Raw genomic sequence first — 13,514 nt, forward strand, 5'->3', positions numbered from 1 at the left:
AGATTATATAAATACCTTAAAATACACACGTATTGATTCCTTATTAGAATAATGTACTGCTCAAATGTCTTAAATGTACTGCTCAAATTCCTCATAGAAAACATGGAAGAGTTGTTTTTTTTATTAGTCAATTTACATTCATGAATATTACATTTTTCTATTAGCACAATTAGATTTGAGGTAAAATTGTTTTTCTTCATCATTATTATAGTTAAGGAAACCGAGCAGCACATTCTCACATAGAAAAACAAAAGTCATCAAGAATAATAACATTTATAAAACTATGAATATCTTTCTTTACAAGTAGACAATGCCAAAATAAATGCAAAACTGTTTCTGGATCCTCAAATCAACTACAGTTAATGTATTTTTTCATTTTATTCAGGTAATGATTCGCAGGGTAATACTTATGGATCATTCTGAAAGAGACCTCTTTGATCTTGTTAACAAGCAGGTATTTGTGTGGTAATAACCAGACTTTTTCCCAATAGATATTATTGACAAATGTATTCCAGTAAGTTGTGACATTTAAAAATATATATTTTACCTTTTATTTAACTAGGCAAGTCAGTTAAGAACAAATTCTTATTTTCAATGACGGCCTGGGAACAGTGGGTTAACTGCCTTGTTCAGGTGCAGAACGACAGATTTGTACCTTGTCAGCTCGGGGATTCGAACTTGCAACCTTTCGGTTACTAGCCCAACACTCTAACCACCAGGCTAACCTCTAGGCTACCCAGCAACCCAATATTGAAATATTGCATGTATAGATGTGTTGTTCTGAGGGAGCAAGGAGAAACACATTTTTCCTATTGGAGAGTCAACTGTATTAAGCAAGGGAAGTTCAAGAAGGTGAGGTCTGGTTACACCTCTAAACAACATGAGAGTTCCAGATGGAATAGCATCAAAGACTATGGCGAACTCTCTAGGTGTAACAGGGATATTGTAACGTAGTAAAAAAAATCCTCATATTGAGTAACAATCCTTCTGCATTAAAAGGTTGACTCACCAGCAGGATATGATTATTAAACCAGTTCTTAAAAACTAAAGACTTGTTTCTATACAAAATATCCATATAGTTCCAAATGAAATACCTATGCGGGGAAAATTGTTTATATATTAACGACCACGCTAAGAATACTTGTCTATGAAAAGCAGATCATTTTGTACGAATCTTATCAATATTATAGTTACAAAGTAAAGTAAATGTAAGCGACTAAAACAGGAGAAGATGTAAGGAGGGATGCAATTCCAAATTGAAGTAGGATTCTGAAATGTTTAGCCCAATTTATCATAAAAGTATTTTTCAAAGTAGGAAAATCAAAAGAAATTGAGACCACCATATTCATATGTGTTCATAACAACAGATTTCCTAGTATAATGTGTACGGTTTTTCCAGATGAAGTTGAAAAGCATCTGGTCAACTGCTTTACCTATTTTGTTGTCAAGATGTAGGGACTGGGCTGCATAAGTAAGTCTGGAGATATCTTCAGCTTTAGAAAGCAATACTCGACCTTTCAAGGATAAATCCCTCTGCAACCAATGGTTCAACTTCTTTTAGTTTTTTTCAGTAATAGGTATGAAATTGAATGATTATCTTATCTTTCCTGTTGACCCTTACATATGGTAATCCAAGGGTATGTTACCTTTTCCTTGACTGGAATATTGCATATAGAGGGTATCACACAGTCTTTAACAGCATACAATTTACACTTATTAAGGTGTAGGCAAAGACCAGATGCTTTGGGAAAAATATTTATTACATCGACTGCTCTAGGAATCTGGTCAGCATCTTTCAAAAAGAGGGTGGTGTCATCTGCAGGCTGACTTATGATAATATCTCTGTCAGCAATAGAGATCCCTTTTATATTGCTGGATTTAACAGAACATTTAAGAAGTTGGGTTGCAAGCAGGAAGAGGTAAGGTGAAATTGGGCAACCTTGCCTAATTCCTCTTTTCAAATCAAATCTAGGAGAAGTGCCATGCTTTAATTTAATGGAACTGTTCCCATTTATTATAGCGTTTCAATAGTGCTACAAAATAATTCCCCAAAACCAAATTTCTCAAGGGAGAGAAATAGAAACTCATGTTCCACTGTATTGAAGGATTCATAAAAGTCTAAGAAGACAATCAAACTATCTTGGAAGATTAGATCAGAATAGTCAATAAGGTTTAACAGCAGTTGGATATTATTAGATATATGTCTATTCCTCATGAAGACAGATTGAGTCTCTTCTATTATTGAGTCCAAAACTGCCTTCATTCTTTTATAGATGCTATAGATGCTAATATTTTGTAGTCGTTATTGAGAGGACAGATTGGACGGCAATTATCGAGGAGAAGCAAGTCTTTCTTGGACTTAGGTATTAATGTAATCAGACCTTGAGTCAAACTGGGAGGGAGAGCATTATTTGCAATGCTTTCAGAAAATACCTCCAACAGAAATGTGGCTAATTGTTGAGAAAAAGTTTTGTAAAATTCAGCAGATATACCATCAGTCCCAGGAGACTTATTATTTTTAAGGTGTTCAATAGAATAAATGATCTCTTCAACTATAATAGGGTCATCATAGTGTTTCCTCTCGGCCTCCCAAATTGATTTCACATCCCTTAGAGAGTAAAACAAAAAACGGAGTTGAGGACACCACAATACTTATAACTATGTAAAATCCTGTAGAAGTTGCAACTAAAGATAGAGATTAATTTGGGATCCTCTGTGATGAGAGCATTAATATGTATTTGTTGAATTGTATTATTTTTAGAGTGGTGTTCTTCTAACCTGAGAAAATAAGATCCATTTCGTTCACCCTCCTCTCGCCACTTCTTCCTAGATCTGACAAAGGCTCCCTCTGCTTTCAGTTTATACATATCATCCAGCTTGTGTTGTAGCTCAAACAGAACAGATTAGTCCTCCTCTGAGAGACTTTCAACAGGCTTTTGAACAAGAGAGGTGATCTTTGTAATTACACTTTCTTCTTCAACTCTCCTTGTCTTGGCAAGAATACTCCCATATTTTCCAACCTCACAATTAAAAGCTCCCAGTTGTTACTGTATGAATTGTCATTTATAGCTTTGTTCCAGAAGTGTGTAATTAAATAGTTTATCTCCATCTTTACAAACTCATGTTTTAGTATAGAGCTCCTAAGCTTCCTGTAGGATGATCTCTCAAGGCCATTATCAGAGAGAATTTGTTTAATGTCAATTTAAATAGCTCTACCAATGCTCTGTTGGCATATTACGTCACCACTTGTTCTCTATTGTCCGTGGAGAGGAATTCCTGTGGAGAGAGAGTTCACTGACCTAATATAAACAATTTATCATGTTGACATATTTGGTATTCATCTTACTTTTATTTAGTTTTTAGACTAATTTAGACCACTTTTTTGGGCCTATTTATTTAGTAGGCTTACAGTTTTTTATAAGAAGTTGAGAGAGTGTTAGGCCTATGTGTAAAAAAAAGAAAAGAAAATGTTTTACTGGAGACAGTTGAGGGCATGCCTTTGGGGCAAATTCGAGAACTGTCTGTAGTTGATATGAAGTAGAATAAATTAAATTAACGCGAAAAAATCCTGCATGCAAATTCCAAATGAGGGCGTTGTGCTGAAGTTATAATTTGCCTAGTTTTTATTTATTTTACCCTTATTTAACTAGGCAAGTCAGTTAAGAACAAATTCTTATTTTCAATGGCGGCCTAGGAACAGTGGGTTAACTGCCTTGTTCAGGGGCAGAACGACAGATGTTTATCTTGTCAGCTCGGGAATTAGATCTTGCAACCTTGCGGTTAAAAGTCCAACGCTCTAACCACTAGGCTACCTGACTTGCCTAGTTAAATAAAGGTTCAATTTCAAATTAAAATTAAAATAAAATACAAAAATAAACAACTCTATTAGAGTGAAATGTAATTTGCTCATCATGTTGACTGCAGTAAATAGTCTGAAAGCCCCCCAATTAAACTCCCTTCAATATTTACAATCTTTGAAATACAGTGATTTTAGTTTTATGATTGTAAAGATAATTTTTAAGATAATTGTGACATCAACACCATTTTAACATTTGTCAGTGTCGTTGATTCAACCTTTCTGGTGAGATTAATATTGAGGTAGATCTTCACTGAACTAAACTGGGGGGCCCTAGTCTGGGTGCCAGTCTGTTTCTGCTACCTTCCCAAATCCAAGTCATTCATAGTTTCATAAGGAGTTGGCAAGAAATAGAATGGCACCCAGGCTAGGAGGGCCCCTTACACCAGATCCTGCCCCTGACAATCTGTTCTTAGATCAGTGATAGGAAGCCTGTCTGACAAGGCACCCCTGTTCAAAATACACTGCTCAAAAAAATAAAGGGAACACTTTAACAACACAATGTAACTCCAAGTCAATCACACTTCTGTGAAATCACTCTGTCCACTTAGGAAGCAACACTGATTGACAATACATTTCACATGCTGTTGTGCAAATGGAATAGACAACAGGTGGAAATTATAGGCAATTAGCAAGACACCCAATAAAGGAGTGGTTCTGCAGGTGGGGACCACAGACCACTTCTCAGTTCCTATGCTTCCTGGCTGATGTTTTGGTCACTTTTGAATGCTGGCGGTGCTTTCACTCTAGTGGTAGCATGAGACGGAGTCTACAACCCACACAAGTGGCTCAGGTAGTGCAGCTCATCCAGGATGGCACATCAATGCGAGCTGTGGCAAGAAGGTTTGCTGTGTCTGTCAGCGTAGTGTCCAGAGCATGGAGGTGCTACCAGGAGACAGGCCAGTACATCAGGAGACGTGGAGGAGGCCGTAGGAGGGCAACAACCCAGCAGCAGGACCGCTACCTCCGCCTTTGTGCAAGGAGGAGCAGGAGGAGCACTGCCAGAGCCCTGCAAAATGACCTCCAGCAGGCCACAAATGTGCATGTGTCTGCTCAAACGGTCAGAAACAGACTCCATGAGGGTGGTATGAGGGCCCGACATCCACAGGTGAGGGTTGTGCTTACAGCCCAACACCGTGCAGGACGTTTGGCATTTGCCAGAGAACACCAAGATTGGCAAATTCGCCACAGGCGCCCTATGCTCTTCACAGATGAAAGCAGGTTCACACTGAGCACGTGACAGACGTGACCGAGTCTGGAGACGCCGTGGAGAACGTTCTGCTGCCTGCAACATCCTCCAGCATGACCGGTTTGGCGGTGGGTCGGTCATGGTGTGGGGTGGCATTTCTTCGGGGGGCCGCACAGCCCTCCATGTGCTCGCCAGAGGTAGTCTGACTGCCATTAGGTACCGAGATGAGATCCTCAGACCCCTTGTGAGACCATATGCTGGTGCGGTTGGCCCTGGGTTCCTCCTAATGCAAGACAATGCTAGACCTCATGTGGCTGGAGTGTGTCAGCAGTTCCTGCAAGAGGAAGGCATTGATGCTATGGACTGGCCCGCCCATTACCCAGACCCGAATCCAATTGAGCACATCTGGGACATCATGTATCGCTCCATCCACCAACGCCACGTTGCACCACAGACTGTCCAGGAGTTGGCGGATGCTTTAGTCCAGGTCTGGGAGGAGATCCCTCAGGAGACCATCTGCCACCTCATCAGGAGCATGCCCAGGCGTTGTAGGGAGGTCATACAGGCACGTGGAGGCCACACACACTACTGAGCCTCATTTTGACTTGTTTTAAGGACATTACATCAAAGTTGGATCTGCCTGTAGTGTGGTTTTCCACTTTAATTTTGAGTGTGACTCCAAATCCAGACCTCCATGGGTTGATTAAATTGGATTTCCATTGATTATTTTTGTGTGATTTTGTTGTCAGCACATTCAACTATGTAAAGAAAAAAGTATTTAATAAGATTATTTCATTCATTCAGATCTAGGATGTGTTATTTTAGTGTTCCCTTTATTTTTTTGAGCAGTATATATCTGATCATGTCCTCAAGGGGCTGTGCCTTGTACCAATACCTTTTTAATACAACACATCTGTATTGTGCCCAAAGACAGGGGAATTAGTTTCCATTAGTTACAGAACAAGCACAGTAACATATTTTTTCATTGGCCTATAACTTGCTACCATGCTATTACCATGTTGGTCCCACTTTCAATTTAGCCCAAACTACTACCTCTTCCCCTACTGTATTTATTTATTTTATTTATTTTGCTCCTTTGCACCATATTATTTATATTTTAACTTTGAACTTTCTTCAAACTACAAATCTACCATTCCAGTGTTTTTCTTGCTATACTTTATTTACTTTGCCACCATGGCTTTTTTTTGCCTTTACCTCCCTTATCTCATATCATTTGCTCACATTGTATATAGTCTTCTTTTTTTTCTACTGCATCATTGATTGTATGTTGTTTTACTCCATGTGTAACTCTGTGTTTTTGTATGTTGTCGAACTGCTTTGCTTTATCTTGGCCAGGTCGCAATTGTAAATGAGAACTTGTTCTCAACTTGCCTACCTGGTTAAATAAAGGTGAAATAAATAAATAAAATAAAATAAAAACTTTCGGTGCTATAATGTAAAGTGCTACGACAGTGCCAGTTCTTTGCCCTCTTGGCCAGGTGTCCCGGATTTACGTTTACTATGTTACGTCTAGTCTATGAGACCAGGCGTTTTGGCCAGGGTTCCCTTGAAAAATAGGTATTTTGACCTCACCTTTATCAGCACAACCTGGTCAAATAAAATAATAATAGTTATGTAAGTCACCCTTTATTTGAATAGGTCAATAGATCAAACTATGATATAAAACAGCTGTCTTTATCCTAATAAAACTTATCAAGAATTTCAACTTCCTGGTTTTATGTCCGTATAGATGACAGATGTGGAGCTGATGAAGAGGATGTTACGGGTGGTGCTGGCGGCCAATAAGAGCGGGCCCGGGGTGTCTTTGTCTCGCCTCCAGTCTGAATACAAGGCTCTGACTGGTGAACAGATCCCTCATAAACAGATGGGTCATGCCAGTCTGGACGCCCTGCTGCACAGCATGCCCAGCGTGGTTTGCATGGAGCGCAACCGCACTGGGGAGGTGAGGAGAGAGTGTACACACACACACACACACACACACATACAAACTCATGGACGGATGGACGGGTGGATGGATGGACGGATAGACGGGTGGATGGATAGACGGGTGGATGGATGGATGGATGGACGGACGGACCGGGAGACAAACAGCATAAGGAGAAAACACACAAACTGAGACACAAACACACAGATGGACGGACAGATGGACAAACACACAGACGGACGGACAGATGGACACACACACCAACACTCAGACACACCAACACGCACACATACATATACACACACACACACCAACACGTACAGACCAACACGTACACATGCACACCAACATGCACACATACAAACACATGCACACACACTCACCAACACTCAGACACACCAACACACACAAACACGCACACGTACACACACACCGTCTTGTACAGCTAACCTTGTGGGGACTCAGAATTCAGTCCCATTCAAAATCCTATTTTCCCTAAACTTAACCCTAAACCCAACTCTACTCTTACCCTAACCTAACCCTAGCATCTAACCCTAAAACTAACCCTAGCTTCTGACCCTAAGTCTAAATATAATTCTAACACTAATTCTAACCTTATCCCTGAACCCCCTAGAATTAGCATTTGACCTCGTCAGGACTAACAAAATGTCCCCAGTTGGTTACATTTTTGTTCGTTTACTATTCTTGTGGGGACTTCTTGTTCGCTTTTGGGGACTTCACAATTCGCTTACTGCACACATACACTCCAGTGGCTGGCTAAAGATAATGAAAGTATCAAAAGATGTCTCTATGAGACGCCAAAGTAATTAAAGAAATGATGCTGAGCGATTAGCATCCTGCTGGTGTGAGATAATGAGTGTGCCCTGTGGTGCGCGCGTCTCCTCTCGATCCTCTCCAGATGGTGTGTTTCGCTTCAGTCTCCGGCGAGACGGCCCACGTTGCCAAACTGGTGGCTCGACAGCGTACCTCCAAGAAGACTGGACGACCCCAAATGGTCAACTGTCAGATGAGGGTCAAACCGGCCGCCCCTCTCATCCTCAATGGTAGGGGTGTGTGTGTGTGTGTGTGTGTGTGTGTGTGTGTGTGGTGTGTGTGTGTGTGTGTGTGTGTGTGTGTGTGTGTGTGTGTGTGTGTGTGTGTGTGTGTGTGTGTTTTTGTCTGTCTGTGTGGGGGAGGTCTTTGTCTGACTGCGTAATCCATATTATTTTTCAATATGGAGTGGCTTCGGAGCCGACTTTTCTTGACCCCCCTGTAGCCTACAACACTGTAGGCTACCTCGCCGCAACGCTGTAGGCTACCTCGCCGCAACGCTGTAGGCTACCTCGCCGCAACGCTGTAGGCTACCTCGCCGCAACGCTGTAGGCTACCTCGCCGCAACACTGTAAAACTCAAGAAGCTCTAAATGCATATCCCCATGAAACTGATTGAGGTCAAATGTTTGCTATGCAGATGCTACATGGACATATCATTCACTATTGACTGGAAGAAATGTGAAGGGAAGGAGACCACAAAAATGTATGTGTAAAATGGAGGTAAAGAAACATGCAGAACATGATTCAGGATGCGGTGGGAGGGGCCGGTTACCTACGGGGATCCGTAGCCTCAGCCTTTTCCATAGCCACCAAAGCTACAGTATAGAAAGGCATATTGGGTCTTATCTGAGCAGGGCAGCCTTGTGTGACTGTCTCTGTATATACCTGCTATTGTATTAGCAGAGATCCAAACCTTTTGAAACAGATTTCACCTCATACTGATTCCATTGAATGCCCCCTTTTGGAACGAAACTGGTGAACATGCAATTAACTTTTATCAAATTACACGGTCACTTGAGCTTGATTGTAGAATAAGTCTGAACTCGATTACCTACACACGTTTGGAATGGGACCGCACTGGGCACACGCTAGTTGAATCAATGTTGTTTCCACATGTAACCAACGTGGATTAAATGTTGAATTGACGTCTGTGCCCAGTGGGACAGCGATGTAGGACAATGTGCAGTGAGGGGGAAAAGTATTTGATCCCCTGCTGATTTTGTACGTTTGCCCACTGACAAAGAAATGATCAGTCTATAATTTTAATGGTAGGTTTATTTGATCAGTGAGAGACAGGATAACAACAAAAAAATCCAGAAAAACACATGTCAAAAATGTTATAAATTGATTTGCATTTTAACGAGGGAAATAAGTATTTGACCCCTCTGCAAAACATGACTTAGTACTTGGTGGCAAAACCCTTGTTAGCAATCAGAGGTCAGACGTTTCTTGTAGTTGGCCACCAGGTTTGCACACATCTCAGGAGGGATTTTGTCCCACTCCTCTGCAGATCTTCCCCAAGTCATTACGGTTTCGAGGTTGACGTTTGGCAACTCGAACCTTCAGCTCCCTCCACAGATTTTCTATGGGATTAAGGTCTGGAGACTGGCGAGGCCACTCCAGGACCTTAATTAATGTGCTTCTTCTTGAGCCACTCCTTTGTTGCCTTGGCCGTGTGTTTTGGGTCATTGTCATGCTGGAATACCCATCCCCGACCCATTTTCAATGCCCTGGCTGAGGGAAGGAGGTTCTCACCCAAGATTTGACGGTACATGGCCCCGTCCATCGTCCCTTTGATGCAGTGAAGTTGTCTTGTCCCCTTAGCAGAAAAACACCCCCAAAGCATAATGTTTCCACCTCCCATGTTTGACGGTGGGGATGGTGTTCTTGGGGTCATAGACAGCATTCCTCCTCCTCCAAACACGGCGAGTTGAGTTGATGAGTTGAGTCTCATCTGACCACAACACTTTCACCCAGTTGTCCTCTGAATCATCCAGATGTTCATTGGCAAACTTCAGACGGGCATGTATATGTGCTTTCTTGATCAGGGGGACCTTGCGGGCACTGCAGGATTTCAGTCCTTCACGGCGTAGTGTGTTACCAATTGTTTTCTTGGTGACTATGGTCCCAGCTGCCTTGAGATCATTGACAAGATCCTCCCGTGTAGTTCTGGGCTGATTCCTCACTGTTCTCATGATCATTGCAACTCCACGAGGTGAGATCTTGCATGGAGCCCCAGGCCGAGGGAGATTGACAGTTCTTTTGTGTTTCTTCCATTTGGGAATAATCGCACCAACTGTTGTCACCTTCTCACCAAGCTGCTTGGCGATGTTCTTGTAGCCCAATCCAGCCTTGTGTAGGTCTACAATCTTGTCCCTGACATCCTTGGAGAGCTCTTTGGTCTTGTCCATGGTGGAGAGTTTGGAATCTGATTGATTGATTGCTTCTGTGGACAGGTGTCTTTTATACAGGTAACAAACTGAGATTAGGAGCACTCCCTTTAAGAGTGTGCTCCTAATCTCAGCTCGTTACCTGTACAAAAGACACCTGGGAGCCAGAAATCTTTCTGATTGAGAGGGGGTCAAATACTTACTTCCCTCATTAAAATGCAAAAAAGAATCCTGAAAAACGCATGTCAAAAATTTTATAAATTATAACATTTTTGACATGCGTTTTTCAGGATTCTTTTGTTATTCTGTCTCTCACTGTTCAAATAAACCTACCATTAAAATCATAGACTGATCATTTCTTTGACAGTGGGCAAACGTACAAAATCAGCAGGGGATCAAATACTTTTTCCCCCTCACTGTATGTACTTGATTTACAAGAGTATGCTGACAGGTTGAAAGTTAATGACATGGAAAGGTAGCTTGACTATTTCCTGATTAATTTGTCAGTACTCAGTCCATTCTTTCAGTGTTCAGTACATTCTTTCAGGTGGTGTTGTTGTTCAGTAGTTTTATGTGCTGCTATGGCAGGTACATGTAGTGGCTTATTTTGCTCCTTGTACCAGAGGTGGGGCGGGGGATGAGAGAGTTGAAGCAGAGAGAGGGGGGAGGGAGAGAGAGATGAAGTAGAGGGAGGGGGAGAGATGACGCAGAGAGATAGAGATGGGGGAGGAAGATGGAGATGAAGCAGAGAGATCGATAAAGTAGAGAGGGGGGAGAGAGATGACGCAGAGAGAGAGGGGGGAGATTGGGAGGGAGATGAAGAGAGGGGGGAGAGATTACACAGGGAGATAGAGATGGGGGAGGAAGAGAGAGATGAAGCAGAGAGGGGGGGAGGGAGGGAGAGATGAAGCAGAGTGGGGGAGAGAGATGAAGCAGAGTGGGGGAGAGAGATGAAGCAGAGTGGGGGAGAGAGATGAAGCAGAGTGGGGGAGAGAGATGAAGCAGAGTGGGGGAGAGGGATGAAGCAGAGTGGGGGAGAGGGATGAAGCAGAGTGGGGGAGAGGGATGAAGCAGAGTGGGGGAGAGGGATGAAGCAGAGTGGGGGAGAGGGATGAAGCAGAGTGGGGGAGAGAGATGAAGCAGAGAGGGGGGAGAGAGAGAGGGGGATGAAGTAGAGAGAGAAGGGGGGTAGGGAGGGAGAGTGAGAATAAGAAGGGGAGAGAGGGAGGGAAGGAGGCAGGCAGAGAGAGAGGGGCAGGGAGAGAGGGATGAAGTGGAGAGGGGGAGAGCGATGAAGCAGAAAGAGGGTGAGAGAGATGAAGCAGGGAGGGAGGGAGAGAGAATGGGAGGGAGATGAGGGGAGGAAGAGATGAAGCAGAGAGAGGGGGGGAGGGAGGGAGATATGAAGCAGAGAGAGGGGGTAGGGGGAGAGAGATGAAGCAGAGGGGGGGGGGAGAGAGAGGGGGGAGAGAGATGAAGCAGAGAGAGAGGGGGATGAAGTAGAGAGAGAAGGGAGAGAGAAGGAGAGGGAGGGAGGGAGGGAGGGAGACGGGCGGGGAGAGAGCGAGGGAGGGAGGCGGAGAGCAAGAGACAGAGAAAGCTAGAGTAAACGGAGATAGAGAGAGAGCAAAGAAACTAATCGCAGCTGTAGAGTGGTGTGAACAGAGCATTTGGAAGCAAGAGGTAAGGTGCTGATTCACATGCCAATGCAGCAGCCTCTGTCTCTTCCTGCCTCCTCTCTGTCGGTCTGTCTCTCTCTTTATTTCTCTCTCTTCCTCTCTGTCTCTCTCTGTCTCTATCTTCCTCCCTCTCTCCCTTCACATCTCCTGAATGGAGGCTGAATACAGCTAGAAATATTGTTCCTTTCTGAAATCCAAAACCAGGAAACTCTGGGATGCTACTTCTGCTGCATCTGTCTCTGTCTCGCCACCTCCGGTGTCGCCTCGCCTAACCTCAGATGGAGCGTCACTAGACACTGTGTCACTGAGTTGCATTGTGAGACAGACTGCCGCATTCGGCAATTAGCTGTAGCTAAAGTATCTGTACAAGCAGTGGAATAAGGAGGCTACCTGGCTGCGGTGGAAGACTTGGTGAGTATTAGGTTCTGCAGAGGTGTTGGAAGGGAGGATGAGAGGAGGAGGAGACCGTCAGGCTTAGTGGTGTGGTGTGGAGTAGACTGTGATGTCATGACAGCTGGGATGGGCTGACGTGGATGATGTAACATATCAGACAGGTCAGAGTTGCGTTGTGAGGCAGACTGCCACATTGGTGAATATTAGGTTCTGCAGAGGTGTGGAAGGGAGGATGAGGGAAGCAGGGAGGAGGAGACCATCAGGCTTAGAGGTGTGGTGTGAGGTAGACTGATGTGAATTAGTGTGTGTGGAGCGGTGTAGAGCGGTGTGGATTGGTGTGGCGTGGTGTAGTGTATTGTGAGGTGCTGTGGAGCGGTGTGGAGTGGTGTGGAGTGGTGTAGTGTGATGTGGAGTAGTGTGGAGTAGATTGGTGTGGAGTAGTGTGGAGTAGAGCGGAGTAGTGTGGAGTAGAGCGGAGTAGTGTGGAGTAGAGTAGTATGGTGTAGTATGGTGTAGTGTGGAGTCGTGTATTGTGAGGTGGTGTGGAGCGGAGTAGTGTGGTGTGGATTGATGTGGGGTAATGTGGTGTGGATTGATGTGGGGTAATGTGGTGTAGAGTAGTGTGGAGTGGATTAGTGTATTGTGAGGTAGTGTGGAGAAGTGTGGTGTGGAATAGAATGGTGTGGTGTGGAGTAGAATCGTGTGGAGTAGAATAGTGGGGTGTGGAGTAGAATAGTGGGGTGTGGAGAAGAAGAGTGGGGTGTGGAGTAGAATAGTGTGGAGTAGAATAGTGTGGAGTAGAACAGTGTGGAGTAGAACAGTGTGGTGTGGTGTGGAGTGGTGTGGAGTAGTGTGTGTGGTGTGGAATTGAGTGGTGTAGTGTGGAATGGTGTTGTAGTATGGAGTGAGTTGGTGTGGAGTGGTGTGGTGTGTGAAGTCATGACAGCTGGGATTGGCTGACATGGGTGATGTAACATGTCAGACAGAATCTGGCGTGGGTTGATGATGTAATGTAAAGCGTATGATGTAATATTAGTCTTGCACTGGATTGGACAGGGTGGTGTCATGTCGGAACTAGGTTAATGAACCGGATACAGATATAGAGCATTATGGGTACTGTGGTACGTCATGCTACAGGTACACTGTATATACAAAAGTATGTGGACACCACTTCAAATTAGTGAATTTAGCTATTTCAGCCGCACCCGTTGCTGACAGGTGTATAAAGT

General features: G+C 43.7%; 1 protein-coding gene across 2 annotated transcripts in view; it reads left to right on the forward strand.

Moving 5' to 3' along the window:
* The window catches only part of LOC106577912 (tudor domain-containing protein 7B), a 43,967-nt gene that overhangs the window by 7,188 nt on the left and 23,265 nt on the right, over positions 1 to 13,514 (forward strand). For both annotated transcript variants that reach the window (XM_014156361.3, XM_014156362.3), the window contains exons 2-3: positions 6,796 to 7,008; positions 7,910 to 8,054. In XM_014156361.3, the coding sequence (XP_014011836.2) occupies positions 6,796 to 7,008; positions 7,910 to 8,054 (358 nt within the window). The remainder of the gene's footprint in view (positions 1 to 6,795; positions 7,009 to 7,909; positions 8,055 to 13,514) is intronic.

The sequence above is a fragment of the Salmo salar genome, chromosome 18, assembly GCF_965601325.2.
Source record: "Salmo salar chromosome 18, fSalSal1, whole genome shotgun sequence".
In the NCBI taxonomy this organism is placed as follows: Eukaryota; Metazoa; Chordata; class Actinopteri; order Salmoniformes; family Salmonidae; genus Salmo; species Salmo salar.